The 27718-nt window shown below is 43.1% G+C and overlaps 1 protein-coding gene across 2 annotated transcripts in view; it reads right to left on the reverse strand.

Moving 5' to 3' along the window:
• MRPS31 (mitochondrial ribosomal protein S31) overlaps nt 1-10486 on the reverse strand; it is a 48738-nt gene extending 38252 nt beyond the window's left edge. Inside the window, exons 1-2 of one of the 2 annotated variants that reach the window (XM_054664898.2) lie at nt 10114-10486; nt 5984-6271 (exon numbers count right to left, since the gene is read on the reverse strand). In XM_054664898.2, the coding sequence (XP_054520873.1) occupies nt 5984-6271; nt 10114-10265 (440 nt within the window). In that variant the 5' untranslated portion in view covers nt 10266-10486. The remainder of the gene's footprint in view (nt 1-5983; nt 6272-10113) is intronic. The other variant, XM_001148443.8, reaches the window with a different exon arrangement.
• Nucleotides 10487-27718: the final 17232 nt, after the last annotated feature.

Genomic DNA, 27718 nt, shown 5'->3' on the forward strand with positions numbered 1-27718 from the left:
GCCAACTGCCACCATGCCTGGCTATTTGCAACATTTTTTAACTCACTGAGAACTGACATCTCAATGAGTGGGATCCAAATTAATGTTTTACTATACCTGGCTTTCTATATTATGATCCGTTACCTAATACGAAAGTTAAACTTCCCAAATTCCTGAAGTTCTTGGAGAAAGATTTTAAGGACTTAACTAAGTTATGAAAGATCTAAAATCTGATAGGAATAGAAGAAAAAGAGAAGAATTAAACAAGGGGTCGGGCACGGTGGCTCATTCCTGTATAATTCCAGCACTTTGGGAGGCTGAGGCGGGAGGATCACTTGAGCCCAGGAGTTTGAGACCAGCCTGGGATAGAGAAAAAAAGAAAAGAAAAAAAAAAAATTAGCCAGGTGTGGTGGCATGTGCCTATAGTCCCAGCTACTGGTGAGGCTGAGTGGGAGGATCACTTGAGCACAGGAGGTAGAGGCTGCAGTGAGCCATGATTTTTCCACTGCACTAGAGCCTGAGCCACAGAGTGAGAGTCTGTCTCCAAAAAAAAAAAAAGAAAAAGAAAAGAAAAATAGAGAAATATAAGTTAAAATAAAATGTGCTTTTAAAACTTATCTGTGAATAAAGCTTTAACCTTGTTCCAAAGTCATTGTATTTCTTTCATAAACTACTTGTGAACTTCATTTTCAAATTTTAATATATTTGATCAAAGTATACACAGAACATAGATGAATATTCATTTTCTAGAATCATACATTTCATAACAATGGTTTCCTATGTAGTTATACTCTCTGGCTTTATAATTTGAAATGTTCTAATTAATAAAAAATTGTGGGGGAGCCTGTCATTGAATAATTTTTACATACAGGGATCTTTCTTCATATATTTTAACAATGTAAGGAGAACTTGTTAACGTATCTTTTAACAATCTATTCTATCCTGTAATTAAAACCATTTCATCAATACAAACTTTTCCCCTTCATAACATTCTGTACTTTTTAAATTTCTTTAAAATAAACTGTATGACATACAATTTCAGAAAAGAATTCTGATGAGGGAAAGAAACTACTGAGTGGATACTTAAATTGGCACCACTTTTGGCAGGCAACTTGGTGCCATATATCAAAGGCAAAAAATATATGTATGCACATCTTTTGACCTAGCAATTACACTTCTAAGAATATGTGTTTAAAGAAAATAAACAGAAAAAAAAAAAAAAGAAAGAAAGAAAGAAAGAAAAAATAAACAGCTGGGCATGGTGGCTCACGCCTGTTATCCCAGCACTTTGGGAGGCCAAGGTGGGCAGATTACTTGAGTCCAGGAGTTCATGACCAGCCTGGACAACATAGTGAAACATCGTCTCTACAAAAAGAAAAAAAAAAACTAGCCAGATATGATGGTGCATGTCTGTAGTCCTAGCTACTCGGGAGGCTGCAGTGGGAGGATTGCTTGAGCCCAGAGGTAGAGGCGATTGTGCCACTGCACTCAAGCCTGGGGAATAGAGCAAGACTCTGTATCAAAAAACGAAAGAAAAGAAACAAATTTGTGGAATTTGAAGGATACTGCATACTCCAACCTCAAGGCCTAAGCAGTTCTATCCTCTATGCCTGAAAAGGAATTCATCTTTCAGATATCTACATGGCTTTATCCCTAATTTGATTCTAATCTTTGCTCAAATGTTACCTTATCAGAGTTCTTCCCTAATTATTCTTAAAAACAGCATCTCTCCAGCCCCCTCATTCTTTTTTTTTTTTCCCCACCCAGGCTGGAGTACAGTGACACAACCACAGCTCACTGCAGCCTCAACCTCCTCAGCTCAAGTAATCCTCCTGCCTCAGCTTCCTGAGTAGCTGGGACTACAGGTGCATGCCACCACACCCAGCTATTTTTTTTTCATTTTTTGTAGAGACTGGGTCTCACTATGTTGGCAGGGCTGGTCTTAAACTCCTAGACTCAAGCAATCCTCCTGCCTCAGCCTCCCAAAGTGCTGGGATTACAGGCTGTACCTGGCCCAACTCCATCACTCTTATTTTTCTTCATGTTTCACCACCTGACATAGTATAGACATTGTGTGTGTGTGTGTGTGTGTGTGTGTGTGTTGTACATATATCTCCTCTCCTACATCCCTCCCCCCATTTTAATGTAGGAAGCAGAGACTTTGTTTTGTTCAATGTCCAATCTCTAGCACTTTGGATGGTGTGTGAAATATAATGGCAAGGGAAAGTTGCTGAATGAATAAACAAACATAGCATCATTTCATACTAGTGAAACACCAGAGATAATCTAAATTTCCAGCAGGGATCAATTAAGTGAGTAATAGTTAGCTGATGCCTTCCAAATGAATCAGGTTAAGAGGAAGTTAAAGCAGATGCTAGAAATTTTGGTTACTGCTGCATCACCAGGGATATTCTTAGGTTCCACTAAACATTCAGACCCAAAGGACCACTACAGGTGACACCTGGCCCAGTCCATTCAGGAAGATGAAAGACAGAACCACAGCAGGCTGGCAGGGCAGCCTTGGGTCTCCTTCTCAGTGGGAGTTATTGTAGTGTTCATGCAGGTGACACTTCACATAGTCAATCATCTTAGAGTAAGGATATGAGATCTGCAAGCTGCCTGGCTTACTGCCCCACAGCAGCCAGTATCTCTTGTAACAGGGCCACATGCAGTTTCCAGGGTCCCTGCAAAAGACGTGCAGTAAGAAGAATCACTGCATTTAAGTCCTAAATATGGTATCCCCATCAGGTACCCGTAGTTCTCCCAGGCCAGATGCAATCTATGAATTAGGGGTCAATTTTGTCATGACAATGTTGCCTATAGTATAGCTGAAATTCTACAGTTATCAGGTACCAGATGTACCTGATAAGCAGATTATACTTTCAGAAAATAGTGACAGCATTACTTCTGGTTCCACATGCTCTTCCAAAACATTGCCATATATCCATCAAAAGGGAGATCTATCTTCCCTCCCTGAAAACCAGGGGAAACTTTGTGACTGCCTTGATGAACAGAACAAGATAGAGGTAACACACTGCAACTTCTGAGGCTAGATCAAATAATGTGATACAGCTTTCACTTCCATCTCTCAAGACATTTGTCTGCGGAACCCAGCTACCAGGCAAGAAACCCAGGCCACATGGAAAGGCCATGGGTAAGTGTACTGGCCAAGAGCCCTAGCTAAAGCCTCAGCCAACAGCCAGTATCAACTACTGGAAAAGGGCCCTCAGACGATTCCAGATCCCAGCCCAGAATCTACCTTAGCTAAAGATGAGTAGAGAAGACACAAGCTCTCCACCTGGGACCCTGGCTCCCAAACTGTGTCCTAAGGTACTCTGGGGCAGCACAGGAAAATACAACCATGTCAATAATGATGTAAATTAGGCAGTTCACAGTAACATTACAGCAGTCCCTTCATATCTGCAGGGGTTGGGGGAGGTGGGGCCGTGGGATACAGGCATTGTTTCCAGGAACAGCTCTGGCCCCCACCAGGATGGATGCACAAGCCCCTTACATAAAATGGCAGAGTACCTGCATATAAGTAATGCACATCCTCTGAATACTTTTAAATTATCTCTAGATTACTTATAATACCTAATTATGTAAGTAGTTATACTGTATTTTTTTTAATATTTTCAATCAGAAATTGGTTGAATCTGTGGATACAGAACCTGCAAATACAGAGGACCAACTGTATATTGCTCCATTCCTATCAATGACATTATATCTTTGTCAAGATTGTTTCTCAGGAGTGGTTGTGATAAAAACAAATATCCCAGGAAAATCAATGTGGAACAAGGGTAAAGATGGTAATGTCCAATCTTATTACAAGGCTAGGTCATTAAAAAGAAAATACAACTTTCTCTTGGCTCACTTTCTCTTGAGACACCCGGCCTGGAACCCAGCCACCATGCAGGGATAAAGCCCAGCCCACAAAGAAAGCCACATGTAGGTGTTTCTGCTAATAAGGTCTCGGCTGACAGCCAGCAGCAACTGCCAGACCTATGAGTGAGCAAACTTCAGACAATTCCAGCCTCGGACTTCTAAGTCTTCCAACTGAGGCCCCAGACATCACAGAGCACAGATTGGCCTTCCCCCACTGTGTTCTAGTCAAATCGCTAACCCACAGAATCTGTGAGCATAATGAATGAATGTTTTATGCCACTAAGTTTGGGAGGTAGTGTAGCCATGGTAACCATATCAATGAAGGTTCAATATTTAATACAAACAAAGAAAAGCAGTCTATGTATGAAGCAATGATGACAGTGTCTCATGAAGCAAAGATCATGACTAACCTAATCCCGTGCACCTTGGAGTCCTTGAAAAAGAGGGAGGGGAGGAAAAAATCATTAAAAGACACCTTTTTAAAACTCAAAACAAATGTACCTCATTCACCAGTCTTTTGATGTGGGACCAAAGCCTCTTCTTTGAACATAGGACCACTAATAGAGGTTCTAAGACACATCTTTTATATACATCACACCCATCCTCCAGTATTTTCAATTTCAGTTTAAGTGGAAAAGTGCAGCAAGAATGTAAGAAAGCTTACAAAGCAATCTAAGTGTATGATCTTCCCACACATGTATATTTGCCTCACTCATACCTAATTGGAAAGAAAAATTTTAAATGACCTTTACTGACTCTTTCCAAAGCATTCAACTCACTTTACCATTTCTGTAATCGTTAATTCAATTATAATTATAATAAAGAGCATGATGGATCATAAACAGGTCTAGGAGCTTTAAAAATGCCATTCTTGAAAAGTATTTATATATGTTTGTATTATTTATTTCCATATACTTATATATAACCATTTTGTTTCTAAAAGCAGGAGGAGGAGGAGGAAGTACCTATTATGGGTACTGATAGTCTGAATTAGCTTACTCTACTACCCAATCATACTTTCTAGAGGTATTTTTGATATAATGTAGAAACCAAGAAGTTCCATTAAAATGTTAAATCAGTTTGGGAAACAGAAGACTATTAAAATCTGTTTGTTCTGGTAACAGAAGTCAGTGATGAGTATCCTAAAGCCACATACCTTACTACTTGAATTAATGACATCATTGAAATACATCATTACATAGCACTAAAAAAAATACTGCCATTTAACCTACCACACAATGCCAAGTATCACTGATTGCATTTAGAATTAAATATAATACTCTTTTGACAAACACAAATAATTTTAATACTCTGAGGAAACTACCAAGAAAGCTGAAAGCACTGATAGGTATTGATCAAGGGAAGTCATATAAAGCAGTTGTAATCAACATGCTAAAACTTTATTCCAGAAATCTTTAAAATGGAAAATTTTAAATAAGCAAGTCCTTTACAGACATTAAGCTACCTTCAAATCAAGATGTAAATGATATTGTTAATTAACAGCTTAAAGAGGCAATTACATGGCAGTTAATAACACTGATAAATATGTAAGTGTGTGAAATTCTCAATGAGATCATTTCTCCTTTCCTTTCTCTGGATTGTGTACAGATATCCTCTTGTTATTTAAATATAATACAATAACAGCATTTCTCAAGTAATTATTATTTTGTTGTTGTTGTTGTTTGAGACAGAGTCTCGCTTGGTCCCCCAGGCTGGAGTGCAGTGGCACAATTCTTGGCTCACTGCAACCTCTGCCTCCTGGGTTCAAACAGTCCTCCTGCCTCAGCCTCCCAAGTTGCTGGGATTACAAGCACGCACCACCACACCCAGCTGATTTTTGTAGTTTTAGTAGAGACGGGGTTTCACCATGTTGGCCAGGCTGGTCTCCAAACTCCTGACCTGAAGTGATCCGCCCGCCTCAGCCTCCCAAAGTGCTGGGATTACAGGTGTGAGCCACCATGCCCAGCCTCGAGTAATTATTAGAGTCCCTGTGTTTACAAGCTGATATTTATTCTTCATTAATTCAACATTTCCCAAGTACTTGTATTAAAAATATTTTTTACCAAAACAAAAAGCTTACTGGAGTTTCAAACAACATTTGAATTACAATTAAATTTACCTCTTCTTTGGAGCATATTCTGTAGCTCTTCGAAGCCTGCCAAGTGTAGCTTCCAAACTTTTAAGTGGTCTTCTTTTAGGGGGCTTTGTTGTTCGTACATTTACTGTGCTTAATTCAACTTTCATGCCCTTAATAATGCCTAACAAGTCTTTTTTCGTATTTTCCTTTTCACCGTCTTGGCTCTCTGAAGTCTCCTTGGAAGTCTCCTCAGTTCGAACAGACTGCTTATCTTTCTTGCTACAGATCACACTGTTAGTGCCAAAATATCTTTGGATGTTATTTTTTGTCCTGGAAAGATGCATTAAAGAAAAAAATGAAAAATACAATGCAGTCTACAATGAAGTAAAAAACTTACTTACAATAAAGTAAAAAACTATGTATCTAAGATTTTTTTCAATTCAAGCCCTTTCCGTTGCTTTTTTTTTTTGAGACGGAGTTTCGCTCTTGTTGCCCAGGCTGGAGTGCAATGGCGCGATCTCGGCTCACCGGAAACCCCGCCTCCAGGGTTCAAGCAATTCTCCTGCCTCAACCTCCCGAGCAGCTAGGATTGTAGGCATGTGACACCATGCCCAGCTAATTTTGTATTTTTAGCAAAGATGGGGTTTCCCCATGTTGGCCAGGCTGGTCTCTTTTTATAATTATTGTTAACAACCATAACAGCAGCAACTTACCATTTATTAGCATATACTACATGTCTCATCTTGTGAAATATACTTTATTTACATTTCTCATACCCACATTAACTCCCTAAGGTCTCTATTTTGCAGATAAGGAAACTGAAAATCAGAGAAGTCCCAAAGTCATGTAGCTCACAGCTCACTAAGAACTAAGACATACTGTGTACCACAAATAAGTAGAGGTGTGCTGAGATATTGATCACTTGGTCCTTGGGGTGGCCAGGGGAGGTCTGGGGGTGCTGGTGCTCCCAAGTCTGTTCCCTCCCTCCATTTACCCCAGGGTTGGGTAGAAAAACACTGACATGGTTAATAAATGACAATTTATTATTCTCAAACCCAAATGTGACTGACTGCAAGTCCTTGCTCTTAACACAATACCTCTTTAAAAGTTATCATTAAACAATACAAAAATAAATTTCTATCAGTAAAAAAGATTATTTCAAAAAAACTTTGAGTGGGTGTTATCTAATCTGATCAACATTCTCATCGAGCTACATGCTACTTAACCCATAACCATTTGTAAGGAAAGCTAGAATGGAACAGAAAAGAGAATAATCAATGGCTAGAAATGTCATTTGTGCTTTCTTCACTAGATACATTTATGAAAAAGAACAACACAAATGATTACATCTATATTAGACTCATGCAAAAAGATTTCCTAATTCTAAGTAATCCAAATATCCAATTTTATTCTATGGGGTTAAAAATTTGTTTTGGTATTTGACTACTGAAGAATTTTCAAAACTCTGAATGTGTTGGTTTCAGTAAGAGGGTATATTAAAAAATTATTCGCTAAATATAGTGAATATCCACTCTGTGGTGGGCACTATACTAGGTACTGACAATACATTAGTAAATAAAAATTTCATGGTCCCTGCCTTTATGAAGCTGACGTGCTACAGCACTGCTTCTCAAACTTTAATATGCATAAAAATGTTTTTTTTTTTGAGACAGGGCCTCACTCTGTCAGATAGGCTGGAGTGCAGTGGTGTGATCTCAGCTCACTGCAGCCTTGACCTCCCTGAGCTCAGGTGATCCTCCCACCTCAGCCTCCTGAGTAACTGGGACTAATTTTTTGTAGAGACAGGGTTTCGCCATGTTGCCCAGGCTTGAATTCCTAGGCTCAAGCGATCTGCCCGCCTCCCAAAGTGCTGGGATTACAGGTGTGAGCCATCACACCTGGCCCACAGAAATTATCTATGCTCCTTGCTAAAACATACTTTGGTCCCACCAAAGAATTCTGATTCAACAGCTTTGTCCAGGAGACACTTGAGAATTTGCATTTCTAACAAACTCCCAGGTGACGCTAACGCTGCTGGTCAGAGGACCACATTACAGTAGCTATGTATGTTACTTAATCCTTACACTTTAACAGAACAGGTTTCATTATTCTCACTTTACAGTACAAACTGTTGCCCACAGAAGTTAAAGTAGTGGTTATGAATCTCTAGAGGTTATACAAATCACATAGGGAGCTGACTTAAAACACAGTTCTTAGTTTGGAATTTAACATTTTAACTAAACCCCAGGTGATTCCCATGCAGGTGAGCTCAAGAGCCTGTATCAGACCCTGGATTAAATACTGTATCAAGTTCAGCTGGGCATGGTGGCGCACGCCTGTAATTCCAGCAGTTTGGGAGGCGGAGGTGGGCGGATCATGAGGTCAGGAGTTCGAGACCAGCCTGGCCAATATGGTGAAATCCAGTCTCTACTAAAAATACAAAAATTAGCCAGGTGTGGTGGTGGGTGCCTGTAGTCCCAGCTACTTGGGAGGCTGAGGCAGAAGAATCGCTTGAACCCGGGGAGCAAAGGTTGCAGTGAGCCGAGATCACACACTGCACTCCAGCCTAAGCGACAGAGCAAGACTCTGTCCATATATACATATATATATAATCAAGTTCTCAAAGCCAGAAAATGGCAGCCGCAGGTTAAGGATACTTACATGAAAGAGAAAATGGCAATTTCAAAAAATGCTGAAACTATTTGATCTGCTTATGAAAACGTCAGAGGCTATCAAATCAGGCACTTAAAAATTAGAATAAAAAACCAACTGCATAACTAGTATCCTCATAATCAGTACACAGGACTCTCATTATAATATTCAATATATGGTACAATCTATTTAAGAAAATGGTCATTATTTTACATTTAAAGTTACTATTCAAGGTATTTTAATAGAAAGGTGGTAATCAGGGGAATGAATCTCACATGTAATCTTTACTACAATGTTTTCTTTCAAGACTGCTATCATACCACAGAAAACAATCTACATTATAGGAAAATCACGTCTAAGTAACTCCCTACCACTAAAAATAATAAACCTCTCGACCTAACCTCCCACCTGAGTTTGTTTCCACTGACAGCAGCTCATCAGTACTTCAAATGCAACACCTTCAACACCACATTCAAGACTCCTCTTTCAGACTGACTTTCCATTTTTCACACTTTCTATATTAAAAGGCCCCCTAACATAAACAGGTATTTGTTGTTTTCTAAAAATTATAATATATGGAAAAATCTTTCTCAAGCCTGGCTCCGCATTCTTCTGTTAACATTAAGGATACCCTAATACTCCAACGCAGCCAGTTGAAATTTTTGCTATCTCTGACTACCCTACCATTATCCCATGACGTCACATCCCTTTAATTCTACCTGTGCAATTTTTCTCCTCCATTCAGCTGGTCCTTCCCATCTTCACTGCTACTAAGCTGCTTCAGCACTGTACTTAACCAAACTGCCTTCTGAGTGTTACGCATGGAATTTATGCAGCGGAATTAGGTTTTCATAATAAAGTTCTCGGAGGATAAATACCAAAACCAAGTACGCCACAATTCCCTTTTTTCCTGGCTAACTTCAACCAGTGGTCCTCCTTCAGATTTCGTCAGACTTTTCCAGAAACGATATCCTGAGTCTCCCCTATAATGGTTAGGTGTCCCTATTTGCTATCCCAGCAAGTACTCATTCATGTTGGCTGAATAGTGTACTCTCTGTTTACCTACACTATCTCAGCTATTACTTCACTACATAGCACTTGAATTGTCTACTTTCTGGAACTACACGCTCCGTGATGGCAGGACTGTCTCACTTGGGGTTTACAACCAGTACTGGCACGCTGTTTTTCGAGTTTTTCAGTAACGAACTAAAGAATAAATGAAGGAAAACAAATGAGACTATCAAATAAATCTTGGGAGGCAAAAGATAACCTGGGTAAACTGACAGGAGATGATGACAAGAGGAATGAGGCGCGGCGTGTAGTAGAGCACAGCGACCAGGTTTGTAATCGTAGCTCTGTTTTCACGCACACTATGACCTTGGGCAAGTCATCTTTTCTTTCTGGGATTTCTCTTTCCTCAGATTTAAAGCAATAGCTTCTAAGACCCAGCAGGTGGTAACATCGACCCCAGGAAGTCGGAGGATGTACAGGACGGGGCACGGGGTTATCTGAGGACTTACGGGGCCAAGAGCGCTGAACTGCGGTACCTGACTGTTCCGTGCCGAACAGCGAGTAGCATAATCGCAGCCGCTGATGTCTCCGGGCTTCCAGAGGACAAAGGGTGGCGGGAAAGGGGGCGAAGAGGTAGGAACATCGAGACTCTAGGAAACATCGCCGAGACACAAAATGAACCAAGAACACAACTGAAATGGTGCGTCCCGCTGCCAAACACGTCCCCCCCCCTCTTCCGTTTCCGGCCTGGCGCCTTCCTCTCCCTTTGCGCTCCGGTGGGCAACAGGGGCGGGTAACTGTGTTCCGGACTCGCCCGCGGCCGGGCGGAGCCAGTTGCCTCCAAGCGACCCGACCCACCCCGCGATTGTAGTCCTAGAGGCGGAGTCCTCGCCAGAGTTCAGCAAAGGTTCGCTGGCCGAGGCGGGTCCCAGACCGGCGAACCCGACAGTGGAGGGCGTGACCAGTTGTGCAAAAACTACAGATGGTGCCAGTGAGATCAGTCTCTTCTTTAACAGACAATATTTTGCGATGTTTGGAGGGGAAGGGTCTACAGCGTTCACCACGTTCTCAAAATGCGCCATGGCCACCAAAGAGGTTTAAAAAAAATTACTAAAAGACCTGCTGCCCTATGAGTTAGCGTTTCCTTTCAGTCTTTATTTTTGATGTAGAGTCAAAATGAGACATAGGTTTCATTTTTCAAAAATGGCTTTATGGCCGGGCACGGTGGCTCACGCCTGTAATCCCAGCACTTTGGGAGGCCGAGGCGGGTGGGTCACTTGAGGTCACGGGTGCGAGACCAGCCTGGCCAACATGGTGAAACCCCATCTCTACTAAAACACACACACACACACACACACACACACACACACACACACACACACAATTAGCCGGCCGTGGTGGCGGGCGCCTGTAATCCCAGCTACTGGGGAGGCTGAGGCAGGAGAAGCGCTTGAACTCGGGAGGTGGGGGCTGCAGTGAGCCGAGATCGCGCCATTGCACTCCAGCCTGGGCTACAGGGCGAGATTCTTTGTCTCAAAACAAAAAAGAAAAGGAAAAAAGATTTACGCCGGGGGCACAGTGGCTCATACCTGTAATCCCAGTACTTCGGGAAGCCGAGGCGGGCAGATCACTTGAGGCCAGGGGTGAAGACCAGCCTGGTCAACATAGTGAAACCCCGACTCTACTAAAAATGCAAAAATTAACCTGGCGTGGTGGCGAGTGCCTATAATCCCAGCTACTCGGGAGGCTGAGGCAGGAGAATAGCTTGAACCCGGGAGGCGGAAGCTGCAGTGAGCCAAGATTGTGCCACTGCACTCCAGCCTGGGCAACAGAGTGAGACCCCGTCTCAAAAAAAAAAAAAAAAAAAGGATGAAAAGATGCAAGATAGAGACTTGGCTTTTACCTGTCCCTCATGAAACAGGGAACTGTGACCCCAGAAGAGATGTGGGGTTCCCAAACTTGGAAGGGGATGAGAATAAATCTGGTGGGAAATGTTGGCTAATAGGACACATGGGAACCACTAGCCTAAAATTCCATAAAGGCATTCCAAAGTTTACATCAACATTTTCCCTGTCCTCTCAAAAAATAATCAAGGTGGGGAGGTGAGTTTTTGTGATACTAAAACACAGCTTACATTGAGCAGATCTTCCTGAGATCCACTAACACTAACAGAACCTTTGTGACTGAATGCTCTACACAGTACACTTGGGGATGCTTACTTTGTCTGATTTGTAAAAAAACAAAAAAAATTAAAGCATAACTTTGTCAAAAAACAAAATTATGGCAAATTTAGCATAATTGGTTTTTATTTGTGATTCTAGAATAGTGTTCCAGTGAGTTGAGCAGAGGGGTTTGGCTTTATAAGCACAAAAGAGTTGAAGAAAATAGAAACAGGGAACAAAAATCAGATTGGTCATTTCAAAGTTACCTTCCTTATAGGGTTAAAACAGAGGGATTCCTTGTCATGCTGGCTCAGGTAAACTAGGGCCCCTCTGATTGGTGCTGTGAATCTCCTGCTTTTGGAAAACTGGCCCTGATTTCAAAGTTCAGTTTGATTACTTGGCACTTAGCACAAGTGACTATTCTGGTTTGCTCTGGTGTGCTGGGGGCTAGTACAGGAAGCTTGTCCAAAACTACGGCCTCCTATAAACTTTAGCAACTTCAATACAGAAAAGTGTATGAATTATAAATATGTTGATGAAAATGTATCTTTGTTATTGTTGAGATGGAGTCTTGCTCTGTCACCGAGGCTGGAGTGCAGTGGTGCTATCTCAGCTCACTGCAACCTCCACCTCCCAGGTTCAAGCAATCCTCCTGCCCTAGCCTCCCGAGTAGCTGGGAGTACAGGCGTGCACCACCACCCCCAGCTAATTTTGGCATTTTTAGCAGAGACAGATTTCACTATGTTGGCCAGGCTGGTCTCGAACTCTTGATTTCAGGTGATCTTCCCATCTTGGCCTCCCAAAGTGCTGGGATTACAAGCATTAGCCACCATGCCTAACCAAAAATGTGTTTAAGGAATGATCACAGAGTTAATTCACCCATATAAACCTCCACCTGGATCAAGAAATAGAATATTAGCAGTACAGCATACTTTTCTTGATATCACTTGATACCCAGTGGAAAATCCATTCTTGAGTATAATAAGCAGTCCATGTGGATCACATTTAATAGTTACCTCATCTTTTTTCGATTTCTTATAATATCCTTCAAATGGGTTTTTTAAAACCCTAAAATCTCTTAACAAAGAAGATGAAAACTTCCATCTCAATTTCAGTTTCTCTGGGGGAAGATCTTGTCCCAGCTACCCTGTTCTCAATCTACTCTAAGGTAGTGCAGACACAGTAAATTACCTCCCTGCTCCATAAGGGTAGATAGGCTGTGACTATGTGAAAGTGCCTGGCTGAGGGTCACAAGCCAGAATTGAAATTTAGTCTTCTCTACCATTTGGTTCCTTCCACTATCACTTTCTTACAATAGAGGCTTTCTTTGACCACCGTGGTTAATGTAGTCTCCTGCCCCATCCAGTCGCACTCTGGCACGGATTGCTGTTGTCCACCTATAGCCATTCTCTTCTTCTGGAATTTTAGCTGAACTCATGACACTGTCTCTACCAAAAAATAAAAAAATTAGCTGGGCATGGTGCCCCTGTGGTCTCAGCTACTTGGGAGGCTGAAGTGGGAGGATTGCTTGAGCCCAGAAGGTGGAGGCTACAGTGAGCAGTGATTGAGCCACTGCACTCCAGCCTAGATGACAGGGCAAAACCCTCTCTCTAAATAAATAAATAAATTTGACTTAAAAAAAAAAGAGAATTAATAGGATAGTTCTACTTGGCCATAAATTAAATCATAAAGAGAATTTCAATAAATTCCCCCCAAACTTCAAAAGTCTGTCCTTTGAAAAACTAATATAACTTGTGTAATTTTTTTTCCAGAGCAATCATTTATGAGAGTGACAAAAAGAAAGCCGAAAGTAGAAAATTTTTTCCTCCTCTAACTTTCTATTATGGTATTTGATTCACCAGTCATTTTCTTCCCAGGGACCCCTGGAAATGCACTTTTTAGAAACAAGGCAAGAAATAGAAAATCAACTGAAATTGCTTCTGATATAGAGTGGTGACTTTGTCCTAGCTATCTCATAAAATTCTATACGAATTAACTCAACAAGCCTTACAAGAAAATGAAGAAACAAAATCACCCTATATTCCAGTTATCCATTGCTGCACAACAAACCATCCTAACGCTTAGTATCTTAAAACAACAATTTGTTATCTATCCTGGTTCTGTGGTGGACGGGGCGGCTCAGCTGGGTGGTCCCTACTTTGATCCCTCATGTGGTTGCCATCAGATAAGACTGAATGTCCGGGATGGTTTCTTCACCCACACATCTGATACCTCAGCTGGAATAGCTGGAAGAAACAGGGGCTGGCTGGGCCTCTCTCCACACAGTGCCCGGCCTAAAGCAGGCTAACTCTTACAAAGTTACAAAATCACAGCGAAGATATTGAAGTAGCAGGTTAGTTAATGGTACAAGCAATTTCACTTCATCGCAATGAACTTCTTTCCCATAATATTTAATGTATCCCAGATTCATTTCTAAGCTTAATTACTATACTAATTCTTAGAAACACTTTAAATCTAGTAAATAATACGTCTTGGAAAGATCTAAGTGAATAAATAATACATCTAGAAAGATTCAGAACAATTTAAACTATTCTACCAATCTGCATAAACTAGCCACTAGTTCATGCTAGTGGGTCACAAAAGGGTAAAAACAATGAGCCCCTTCTCCCAAGTGGCAGGATGGCAGAACACGAATGTCATAGCACAAGTGAGGTTTACAGGCTCTGTGGCTACTTCGCTTGTGCAGTAAGATGTATCATATTCTGCTGTTTGTTTTATGCCATTTTCCATCATACTTAGTCTATGCACTTGATAGGCAATCAAATGTAATTGATTCTATTAATTGCTTTTCAGTCACTAGAATTGCCCATATATGTAACTTCATTTCCCAATGAATATGTCTATAAATCTGTATATTTTATGTCCAAAGTAATCCTTTTCCCTAAAATCAACTCTGAATTAACTTTCAATGCCTCTGTGTAAAAATGCATGTAAGACTTTTTCCAATAAAATCAGGAGGCAGCATAAACATGCATAATATGGTAATGAGAATAATAATACCACTAACTGCCATCGTTGCATACTAAACCATTTACATTCTTATCTCATTTAATTTTCTCATTGACATCAGAATTATCCAACAAGATCAGTCCGATGTCACAGCAGATGTATGAAACCCTGTAGCAAGGAGTCCAGGAATGGTCAATATTTGAAAATCCAACTAGCCAGGTCAGCAATGGCCCCAGTCTTCTGAGGTTTGCTCTTTGTGAAATAAGCCTGCAGAATAAACCCAGTTGTCCAGCAGTTTCAGCTACCTACTTCAATTTACTTGTGGCTCCACTAGCAAAAGTATTAACGGATTATGAACATCTTTCCAAAGGCGGTGTACTAGCTGAAGTCAAAAAAAAAAGGAGAAAATGAGGCTGGATGGGCTCACTGGGGACGTAACTCATCATGAGGCTTCCTGATTTGGGTGATGGATGATGTGTGTGGTACTACACTGGATGTGGTATTTCCCATCTTTTTTCCTAGGTGGATTAAGAGCTTTTTTATCTCTGCATCTTCCAAGTTGAGATTTTTTTTTCTTTCTTTCTGGAACACACATATATATATATATCTCCAGCTGGTCTATCTTAAAAACCAGATCAAACTACAGTATCAAACACAGCCTAAAACAACATTTTAGGAGGCTGAGGCAAGTGGATTGCTTGAGCCCAGGAGTTAGAGACCAGCTGGGCAACATGGGGAAACCCCATCTCCACGAAACATACCAAAAAAAGTTAGCTGGGTATGGTGGCGTGCACTTGCAGTCGTAACTACTTGGGAGGCTGAGGTGGGAGGATTGCTTGCACCCAGGAGGCAGAGGCTGCAGTGAGTTGTGATCATATCACTGCACTCGGGCCTGGGTGACAGAGCAAGATCCTGTCTCAAAAAAAAAAAAAAAAAAAAAAAAAGCAATAGATGAACATGCATGCATGTTTATATAATATATAGATAGATGATATTAGTGTAAATGTATAACATTGTGTGAAAAATGTAGCTTTAGTCCCCTTGGAATACACAGATGAGTATGACTTGCTCCCTGCTTCAAGGGGCTGCTGATCCAGCAGGGATCACAGATGTGGAGCAGGTAATAGAACAAGATATGCAATGCAACAGGTGCCTGGCCTGTGGGGGCCCAGAGAGGTTGCACCCAGATGGATGAGTCTCCTAGAGCCCATTACCTCCTTCACAAGGTCTTTAGTGCCCAAAACCAAAGGACAAAGTAAGGGGGAGGGGCACAGAGAGGCCCGCAGCAGCAGAACTTACGGGAGGTGGGACGGAAGAGGAAGTGGTTTCGTGCCCTTCAAATTAGATTGTCTAGATACTTGTCTTTCCCCTCTACGTAAGATGACTCATTCTTAGTATATTCATGTTTAAAATTGCTTTGGATTTTAAGTGCATGGAAGACCAGGATCATGTCACACTAATGTGTATTGCACAGCATATGACATAGAACTATGCTGAAACTGTGCTTAGCACATAATTTTTGGAGATGACAGAGATATGACCAGGCAGAACTGTCCTCAGGTCAATTTCTAAAGTACATCAAAGTACTCTGGTTCCCCCCGCCCATCCTCTTGACTTCTTGTACTCATTCTCTCCTGTCCCTTGGCCCGTCTCTATGTTGCCTTTTAGCTTCTCAGAGCCTCCTTGCTTTGGGTCTCACCCAGGCCTGACACCTTTGCCAAGACCTCTCTAAATTAGCCTTTCATCCCCTCTCCTACCTGCCAAACTTCTCTGTCATCTGTCCACCAGGGGGAGGGCTATATTATTCAACTAACACTAATGTACGAAAACCCACATTGCTAGCTTATTGTACTAACTATCTCAAGAAAATTTAATTTTTAAAAGAGGTGCTTGCAAATTTCAATAAGCAAAGGCTTCGTCTGAGATTATTTTCTTTTTGCATTCCCGGCCCTCTCAAGTTATGCCTTCGGGAAACTGCTTCTCTAAGGGCTAACCCAAGCTGGCCCTTAGATGCATTTGTTATGTTCAAGTGCCCTCTGGAGGCAAAAACAGTCTCCTATTAGATAAAAGACAGGTCTGCCAAACACCCACAAATGATTGGTCCCTGTGCTATGGGGTCCATTCATTCCTTTCCATCTTTCTTTGTGCAGGTCTAGCACAGCCCTGCCTCCGGGCCTTCAGCTTAGGCACGGAATCTTCTTTGGCCTGGAATAGCCATTCTAAAGACTGTCCCACGATTGGTTCCTTCACATCATCCACTTTAGCTCAGCAGGGCTTTCTCAGGAGTGCACCACATCTAGCCAAGCCAACCTTCCCACTCTGTCATGTCATGCTGTTTCCTTGTCTTCCTGCATGCAGCACTATCTGAAATAATCTCCTTCCATTCATTCAACACATTCATTGACTGCCTGATCATATGCCCTGTCTTATGCAGTTGAGATAGATCAAGGTACAAATACAACACGTTCTCTATCCTAGTGGAATTTACAGGCCTTGTGAATTACATGGTTTCCTTTTTCATCATCACCCTCCCGGCTAGAATGTAAGCTCTGGGAGAGCAGGGACCTCTGTCAGCCTTGTTCACTACTTTATCCCAAGAGCCTAGAACTGTGACTGGTACATCCTTCATGGTCAATCAATATTTGTGGAATGAATAAACAAATGTTTATATTAGCCAGGCACAATGGCTGTAGCAAGAGGATACCTTGATGCCAGGAGTTCAACACCAGCCTGAGCAACATAGCAAGACTCCCATCTCTAAAAAAAATTGTTTTTTAAGTTTATATTTTCTATCAGGATACACAACTAACATTTTAAACTTCTTTTGCCGTGACAAAGTTAATTCATTCCATTATCACAACTATAAAAAATGAGGCAAATTATATACATCATTATTATTCAAATGATCAGTAACAACAATAGTTAGCATTTGTTGACCACTTACTAAGTACTAGAGGCTATAAGTGCTTTATATGTATTGTCTCATCTTCACAAATTTTTCTGAGGCAAGTAACACCATTCTTCCTTTTTTTTTTTTTTTTTAAGACGGAGTCTGACTCTTTTGCCCAGGATGGAGGGCAGTGGCGCAATCTCGGCTCACTGCAACCTTGACCTCCTGGGTTCAAGAGATTCTTCTGCCTCAGCCTCCAGAGTAGCTGGTACTATAGGTGTGCGCCACCACACCCGGCTAATTTTTTTTTGTATTTTTAGTAGAGACGGGGGTTTCACCATATTGGCCAGGCTGGTCTCGTACTCCTGACCTCAAGAGATCCACCTGCCTCAGCCTCCCAAAGTGCTGGGATTACAGGTGTGAGCCATTGCATCCGGCCCATTCTTCTCTTTTTAAGATGAGTAATTTGAGGCTTACAGGAGCTTCTTACCATCGCAAAGTCATCAGGTGGGAGAGCCAGCTTTTGGGGACTGGTCAGTCGACCCAGAGTCCATGCTGTCAACCTCCACCACACAGCCACATTCACATCATGATGTCTGCATCACTCAGCAGCTCCCTCTACCATCTTCTAAAGAAACTCTACACTCTCTTAGCAGGGCCTGTGAGACCCCACAAGATCAGCCTCGCCTCCTTTGCTAGTCTCCTTCCTGTTACTTCTCCTCCTACCCTGACCAGAGCCCCTGTAGCTCCCGAACACGGGACATGGTCATGGCTTCCCCACCTCCTTGCAATCTTATGGTGTGTTCCCTCCTGCCCTGCCTAACTCCTCCTCCTGCTTCAAGGCTCAGCTCTTGCCCCCTCCAGACCCTTTCCTGGTGCTCTGGGTGCCCATGCACTGCTGCTCCCAGCTCCTTGTGCCTGGCTCTGTGATTCTTAGTGAATGGAATGAGGTGTGGCTTTTCATCTCCAAATTTCCAGTGCTTAATTGGAACAGAGAGGTTGGCAAAATACTTTGAATGATGGTGCATTTGGGAGTTGGCCATGTTTTACAACTTTAGGCACAGTGAGGAAAAGAATACTATTGTAAATAAGAGGGTTAGGGCTGGGCACAGTGGCTCACACCTGTAATCCCAGCACTTTGGGAGGCTGAGATGGGAGGATCATTTGAGGCCAGGAGTTCGAGACCAGCCTGGTCAACAAAATGAGGACCCCCCCCCCCCCTTCTCTACAAACAAACACACCAACAAAATAATTTAAAAATTGGCCAGGTGTGGTGGCACATGCCTATAGTTTCAGCTACTTAGGAGGCTGAGGCAGGAGGATCATTTGAACCTGAGAGCTCAAGGCTGCAGTGAGCTATGATCAAGCCACTGCGCTCCAGCCTGGGCAAGAGAGCAAGACCTTGTCTCTAGAAATAAATTAATTAATAAAATAAAATAAGAAGGTTAGAATGTGGCCCATGGAAGTCCTCAAAAGTGCAATCACATGAAGCTGAGAAGCAGCGGCATGGAGCAGGGAGTACTTAGAGCGTCACCTGGCAGAACCTGATCTTTCCTCTTATTCCCACCCCAAGAGACTTTTCTGACTCATCCAGCTGGAAGCAGAGAGGCTAGGATTTTCCCTTCAGGTGTCTGACCCAGAGCCTTCATGCTAAGTCCTAAGGTGGTGTCTCAACTGTGCTGGGCCTTTATTTGTGTGTCCTTTCAATGGTTGTATCTGCCTATGTTTGACCAGAATAATTAATTTAATGAAAGCACTTTAAAAATGTTTATAAACAGCTAAGTATCTAGTGATGGGTGCCATATAAATATTTAGATACAAAGGGTCTAAATTCAGATTATTTTTACTGGAGGAACCATTATTAATGTAATTATAAAATAGTACATTGCAGATATGTACACACGAGAGAGAGAGGGGAGAGACAGAGAGAGAGAGAAGCTGTGTACACTTGCTACTTCACAACAATGATACAATTCAACAGATTTATGACAATGATCCCTTTAGACAGATACTAAAACTCACCAGGGGCAGAGCCCTGGGCCAGTCAAGGAGAAGTCACAGCTCCTGGGCCTCAGCAGGGAACGCTAAGATACAAGCACTTGCCCTTCCTGGATGGAGTAGTTCACACCTGTAATTCTAGTACTTTGGGAGGCCAAGGCAGGAGGATCACTTGAGACCAGGAGTTCAAGACCAGCCTGGGTGACGTGGCAAAACCCCACCTTTACAGTAAAATACAAAAACTATCTGGGGGTGGCGGTGCACACCTGTAGTACTCAGGAGACTGAGGTGGGAGGATTGCCTGAGCCCAGGAGTTCGAGGCTGCAGTGAGCTGTGATCATGCCACTGCACTCCAGCCTGGGTGACAGAGCAAGGCCCTGTTCGCCCCCACCCCCCAACAACAACAAAAAATAGTTACTTGCACTTGTGGTTGAAGCCACAGGGGGCATGAGTTCAGCAGGGACTCCTGCCGGCTGCTCCAAGCCACTCTCCCAGCACTCCCTGCTCTACTCTCCTGCAGAACCAAACTGCCTACCGTTCCCCAAACGTGCTCTGCTGGTTCATACCTCTATGCCTTTGCATGTTTCCTCGGACTGGAATGCTCGGTCCATGCAGAGTGGACATGCGTCATGTTTTCTGGCTGCTTAGCAGGGTTTGAAAACCCTGCCTATGTTCTGGGAATTTCCTAACACACGAATGAGTCCTGCCAGATGCCAGAGATCTCACTCAGCCAGGCTTCTTTGCAGAGCAGGCTACAGGCACATGACTGAGCCTCCCTCCATCAGCTTCGTCTACACGAGATACCAACTTAGAGATGAGCAACTCAAGGCAGTGGACGCGGTGTGGAAGTGATGTATCAGGCAATGCTGGTAACGCAGGCACCAGGCTTTGGAGGAGCAATAGTTACCAGGCTGTGGCCCTGGCACAAGAAGGGGCAGCGTCACAAACCATCACATCCAGAGCTCTAAAGGGGCAGCGGCAGTGGCTTCCACTGCAGCCCAGGTCTGCAGTGGGTGTAGGGCCTTGTTTCAGGACGCTCTTCACGGCACTTTACCTCCCCATCCATCAAGCAGAAGAGTCACTCTATATCCTTGTAATCCTTTTAATCAATCCTTTTTGTGCTTTTCTTGATTACAACTAAGAGCCTGGCCTAATTGCAAGTCTTCCAGCCCCTGTGGTAGGTGATACACCAACCTACATTAATCCTCTTAATGAAAGGCCACTTGCTTTGCAAAATCCATGTTGGCATGGAGGTCTCCTGTGGGCCTCCCCTGAAACCTTCTATTCCATCCCTCATTTATGCCCCCCTGGGATGCCCTCACTACCCACACGCCTCTCGCCGCATGCCCCCCTGGATTATAATTGCTTGTTTCTTCCTCCTCTGCTTGGGCCATGATTTCTTTCAAGCTAGCCGTTGATTCTTTCACTTCTGCATTTCCAGCAGTTAGTTTGGGTTGACACCATCCAACACAGGATAGGTACTAAAGGGAAGTTTGTTACTGATAGGAAGGAACGCTCCAATTTGCTTTCTGAGAACCAGGAATCAGAAACAGGTGCTATGAGGTGACTGCGTCTAACATAGATCTCGGTGAATGGCAGGGATTTCAACAGGCGGAATTGGTGGGGATCATCCTGCATATGACATGTAATCCGCTTTTTGAAAATTACTATATCCCTCAGCATTTTCCTGTATCCTTAATATGCTGTATGGGACATTCTCAGTTGTCCAACAACCCTTTCCTTGCCCTTCTTTTTTTCAGGTTTGGGTGATGATGTCTCCAGGAAGGTGGACCCTCCCACAGCCCCAATGGGATGAGTCCTCATTGCTCCAAACCAGGGGTTGACCAACTACAGCCTGCTAGCCAAATCTGGCCTGCCACCTGTTTTTGTATGGCCTCACACCATACAAAATGCTTTTTATAGTTTTAAATGGTTGGGGAAAAAAAATTATTTGCGACAGGTAAAAATATATATAAAATTCAAGTTTCAATGTCCACAGAGACACTGGAACACAGGCATACGTATTTGTTTCCGGTATCTCTAGCTGCTTTGGCTGTACAACAGCAGAGCTGAATATATGTGACAGGGACCGCATGCCCTGCAAAGCCTGACATATTTACTGGCTGGTTCTCTTCAGAAGAAGCTTGCTCACCCTGTTCTCAAGCAATCATGCTAATGCCAATCTCCTCCAAGTGTTGATATTTGGGAGGAGCATGAGACCTATTTCTCGGCCAATGAAATACAAAAGGAAGCCTGACAGAGGGCTGCTGGGAAATATTGTTTTCCCTGATGAGAGGGAGATACGTGAGCGTGCTTCCTTTCTGCCTTTGGATGTTGCCTGTGAGGATGTGACAGGCAGAGCTGTGGCAGCCATCTTGTAGTCATGAGGGAAAAGCTAGGAGAATCACAGAGAAGCTGCCCCAGATATTATTGAGCTGTTAAATTAACCAGCTCTGGAACCTCCTACTTCTAGGATTTTTTTAACATTCAAAATAAATACACTAGGCTGGGCACATTGGCTCATCCTGTAATCCCAGGACTTTGGGAAGCTGAGGTGGGAAGATCACTTGAGCCCAGCAGTTTGAGACCAGCCTGGGCAATATAGTGAGACCCCTGTCTCTAAAAAAAAAAAAAAATTAGCTGGGCATAGTGGCACACACCTATAGTCCTAGTTACTGGGGAGGCAGAGGTGGGAGGATGGCTTGAACCCAGGAGTTCAAGGCTTCAGTGAGCTATGATCATGCCACTACTCCAGCCTGGGCAACAGAGCAAGACCCTGTCTCTAAACAAATAAACTGATAGTTGGGCATTCTGTTAATTGTGGCCAACTTGTCCTAAAGCATATGATGTGAGAAGAGTATTTCCTCTTATTGATGAACCATAAAATTTTAACCATTTATGAGCATTTTCCCTTATTTGCTATTATAAGTTTTATATTTTAAAAAATATATATCTTACAAATTCAAATTTAAGGCTTATTAACTGTCAGAGGGAACATAGAGAAATAAAATAAAAACAAATTTAAGGCTCATAAAATATGTGCCTCAGCTAGTGCCTTCTCCCTCTCCCTCTTCTGCTTCCTTCTGCTCCCTCTTCCGCTCGCCATTTCTTTCCCTGTACCATTAAAACGTTGCCAAGGAAAAGACAAATTATAAAAATTGCCCACCCCAAAACACTGTTCTAACAAGTTTTTTACTGGATGCAGATCGCCCTCTTATTCTACGTAGACTGACAGAAATCCAAATCCATGTTTATTTATTTAAAATAGAAATTCCATTATGGTTATTAGAGGCTGGGAAAGGCAGAGGGAGGAAAAGATAGGGAGAGATTGGTCAACAGAGATGAAATTTAAGCTAGATAAGAGGAACAAATTCTAGCACTGTAGGATGAATATAGTTAACAATAATTTATTGTGTATGTTCCAAGAGCTGGAAAAGAGATTTTGAATGTTCCCAACACAAAGAATGAGAAATGTTTGAGGTGAGGCCTATGCTAATTGCCCTGATTTGACCATTACACATTGTGTACATGTATTAATATATCACTCTCTACCCAACAAATATGTACAATTATTATATGTCAACTAGAAATAAAAGGAACAAATAAAATAACATATAAATTCTACCTGACTCCAAAAAAGACTTGTGGGAGTTTTCAATAAAAGTTACATCAGCAAGCCAAGAATATTTAATGGGTACTAAAATTGCATAATCAAAAGCAAGTTTTCTTCTTCTTCTTTTTTTTTTTTTTTTTTTTGAGACAGAGTCTCGCTCTGTCACCCAGGCTGGAGTGCAATGGTGCGATCTCAGCTCACTGCACTGCAACCTCCGCCTCCTGGGTTCAAGCGATTTGCTTGCCTCAGCCTCCTGAGTAGCTGGGATTACAGGCACCCGCCACCATGGCCAGGTAATTTTTGTATTTTTAGTAGAGATGGGGTTTCTCCATGTTGGCCAGGCTGGTCTCAAACTCCTGACCTCAGGTGATCTGCTGGCCTCAGCCTCCCATTTTCTTTCTTATTAACTATAAATACATTTGAGTCAGAGATGTTTTATGCTGTTGATCTGCTTGCAACTCCAATTAACTCACTTTGTGAAAACATGCCCCATGTGGTATAAGAACCAGGGATACATTTTGTGAAATTATTTCTCCTTTTAGTGTCATTAACCAGTGCATTGTGAAATTTTGTTGAAATAGCAAATGCTTGCTTTTCCATGCAGACATTCCAAGTCTGTCCTCTCACCTCTGACCTGCGTCACACTTGCCACCCATCACAAAGCCAGCTGCTTTGAAATCTCTGAATCGTGCAATTCCAAGTACAGCAAACGGTTACCCGGAGCAGAGAGGTCAGTGTGTTGACGTGTTTCCTGTTTGGAACCTAGGTCTGAAATACCATTGAATTGAGCTACCTCTATAGACAGCAGTGATCCATGTCTCTAAAATGTTGTTCTCAAGAGGCCATAGGATACCTAGGAATTTTTTTTTTTTGAGATGGAGTCTCACTCTGCCACCCAGGCTGGAGTGCAGTTGCACAATCTTGGCTCACTGCAACCTCCGCCTCCCAGGTTCAAGCAATTCTCCTGCCTCAGCCTCCCGAGTAGCTGGGATTACAGGCACGTGCCACCAAGCCTGGCTAATTTCTGTATTTTTAGTAGAGACAGGGTTTTACCATGTTGGTCACGCTGGTCTCAAACTCCTGACCTCATGTGATCCACCCCCATTAGCCTCCCAAGATGCTAGGATTACAGGCATGAGCCACCACACCCGGCCAGGATTCCTAGGAAATTACACTCAGAACAAAGTTTGCATGGACACTTTCTTAATTTAGTGCCAACCAGATGATTTTACAATCACTTCTCTGAGCATCTGAGAGATAGGAAGCATTTTTAACATCTATATATTTATTTCTTTCTTCCTAAAATAAAGATAGCAGAAAGAGCCACTGTTGTGGGGGATTTTAAGCTGTGAAGGTGACTTTTATAAAATATTATAGAAGGAGATGTATTTCAGAAGAAAGAACTTCCAGTTCCTGCAGCCCTTTTGCCTTTTTTTTGAGACAGAGTCTCGCTCAGTCACCCAGGCCAGAGTGCAGTGGCCCAATCTCGGCTCACTGCAACCTCCACCTTCTGGGTTCAAGCAATTCTCTGCCTCAACCTCCCAAGTAGCTGGGATTACAGGCACCTGCCACCATGCCTGGCTAAATTTTTGAATTTTTAGTGGAGACTGGGTTTCACCATATTGACCAGGCTGGTCTTGAACTCCTGACCTCGTGATCCACCCGCCTCAGCCTCCCAAAGCGCTGGGATTACAGGCGTGAGCCACCACATCTGGCACCTCTTGCTTTTAATAAGAAGCCTCGGCTGGGCTCAGTGGCTCATGCCTGTAATCCCAGCACTTTGGGAGGCCAAGGCAGGTGGATCGCTTGAGGTCAGGAGTTTGAGACTAGCCTGGCAAACATGGTGAAACGCCATCTCTACTAAAAATACAAAAAAATTAGCCAGGCATGGTGGCGGGCGCCTGTAATCCCAGCTACTCGGGAGACTGAGGCAGGATAATTGCTTGAACCCGGGAGGCAGAGGTTGCAGTGAGCCGAGATCGCGCCATTGCTCTCCAGCCTAGGCGACAGAGCAAGACTCCGTCTCAAAGAAAGAAAGAAAAAAAGCCTCTGGGAGGGAGCACTGCACAGTGTACCAGCTGAGCGCCTGACCTTTGGAGTTGGACAGAACTTTGCTGAGTCCCTGCTTTTCTCTTAGCGCCTGTGTAATGTGGCCTCCCAACACCTTGGTTTCTTCTCCAACCTCATTCTCACCAGCCATTGGGCTAGGCAAGGGGACACAGCAACTAAGTTGGACAGAAGACAAATAAATGAGAGTTTGTGCAAAAAACCCAAAAAAGTAACTTTGTAGACTATGGATTAAAAATCTGAGCAAAATTCCGATAGTTTCTTATAGAACAAATTGGGAGGCATGGAGAGGAGAAATGTGGAAGGCTTGGGAGTGATGAGAGTTTGGAACAGCCCTTGTCAGGATAGGAGAGGAAGGGGCTCAAGGAAGACAAGACAAAGCACTAGGCTAGGGCCCAATGGCTCGAGGAGAGTACCAAGCGCCCTGCATGGACTGTTCCAGCAGGCTGATGGAGCACAGGGGGTTCAAAGGAACCAGTGATGCAGTCATGCTGTGGCTGGGGTTTACAAAAGGCTAAGTGACTCATTAAAGGTCACACAGGGACATTTACACAAACATCCTGGCCCCAAGTCCAGTGCTCTTTCTAATCTATAACAGGGTCTTTCCTTTTTTTTTTTTTTTTTTTTTGACAGGGTCTTGCTCAGTCGCCCAGCCTGGACTGCAGTGGCATGAACACAGTTCACTGCAGTTTCAACCTCCTAGGCTCAAGAGATCTTGCCACAGCTTCCCCAGTAGCTGGGACTACAGGCATGCGCCACCACACCAGGTTTTAAAAAAATTTTTTTTGTTTTGATTTTTAGTAAAGACAGGGGCTCACTGATACTGTCATTGCAAAAATTATAACCAAGAAAATTATGATGGTGAAAGAGATCTGACCTAACTGACTCTATCTTGCTTCTAACCTCCAAACTGTCCTTGTTCTGGGTGTAGGCCCAACTAACTCTGGGAGGAGCTTAGATTATAGTTTAGCGTCGAAACAACAGCCCTTTCCCAAAACAAACCCCCTTCCTGCCTGGGGACTAGGCCGCCTTGTAGGACTAACAAATTAGCCACAAGTTTACAAATTACGGTTTAGGAGTCATGCAGCTGGAGACTGCAAGATTCTAAACCTCCCCAAATAACTCCTCAGGATGACATCACTATTGTAAAACCTAAGATCACAGATAAGATTGAGATATTTTTGCAGACCCTGTACTTGATGGATTGATCAGCTGGCACTACCCAGATTGATAAACTGCCTCATCTGGTTTTGTGGCCCCTACCCAGGAACCAACTCAGCGTAAGAGGACAGTTTAGACTCCCTATGATTTCATCTCCAACATGACCAATCAGTACTCCCACTCACTGGCCCCCTACCCACCAAATTATCCCTAAAAACTCCAAACCCCGAATTCTTGGGGAGATTGATTTGAGTAATAATAAAACGCTGGTCTCCTGCACAGCTGGTTCTGCGTGAATTAAACTGTTTCTCTATTGCAATTCCCCCATCTTGATAAATTGGCTCAGTTGAGGCAGCGGGCGAGAAGAACCCATTGGGCAGTTACATCACTGTGTTGCCCAGGTTCAACTCGAACTCCTGGGGTCAAGCAATCCTCCTGCCTCAGCCTCCCAACATGGTGGGATTACAGGCATGAGCCACCACACCCAGCCAAGTCTGTCCTTAATCAGGGTTCCTTTGGGTCTCATTTTCTTAAGCTGCAAAAGCTATTGGACCAGGTGATATTGCCAACCCCTTTAAGCTGCTGTAACTGTAGTTTCAGCTGCTGGATCTGCTTTCAGTTAGTTATGTTCCCCATCACTTTGGACAAGTCATCCCAACTCCCTGGCTTGTTTCTGTAACTCGATTACGGTCCAGAAGCCCGAGTTCTAAAGTGCTGATTCTGATGAGTGTCCATGTACCAGGCACTCTGATCCCATCATAGCATCTACTACAGCCTGGGAGGTCTACTCAAGTGTGCATTCATGTTAAGCACTAACACCAATTAAATCACTTAAATAACGTAGGTAATTATCCAATAGCACATCCAGACGTGGTGGCTCACACGTGTAATCCCAGCACTTTGAGAGGCCGAGGCAGGCAGATCACCTGAGGTCAGGAGTTCGAGACCAGCCCGGCCAAGGTGGTGAAACCCTGTCTCTACTAAAAAATACAAAATTAGCTGGGTGTGGTGGCGCATGCCTGTAATCCCAGCTACTTGGGAAGCTAAGGCAGGAGAATCGCTTGAACCTGGGAGGGGGAGGTTGCAGTGAGCTGAGATTGCACCATTGCACTCCAGCTCGGGTGACAGAGTGAGACTCTGTCTCAAAAAAAAAAAAGAAAAAAAAAGAAAAAAATAATAATCCAACAGCACATCTAAACAAGACTTAAAGTTGTAAAATAAAATTACACTGTGTGGAGGGGGTGTGTGTGTGT

This window comes from Pan troglodytes, chromosome 14 (genome assembly GCF_028858775.2).
Source record: "Pan troglodytes isolate AG18354 chromosome 14, NHGRI_mPanTro3-v2.0_pri, whole genome shotgun sequence".
NCBI lineage: Eukaryota > Metazoa > Chordata > Mammalia > Primates > Hominidae > Pan > Pan troglodytes.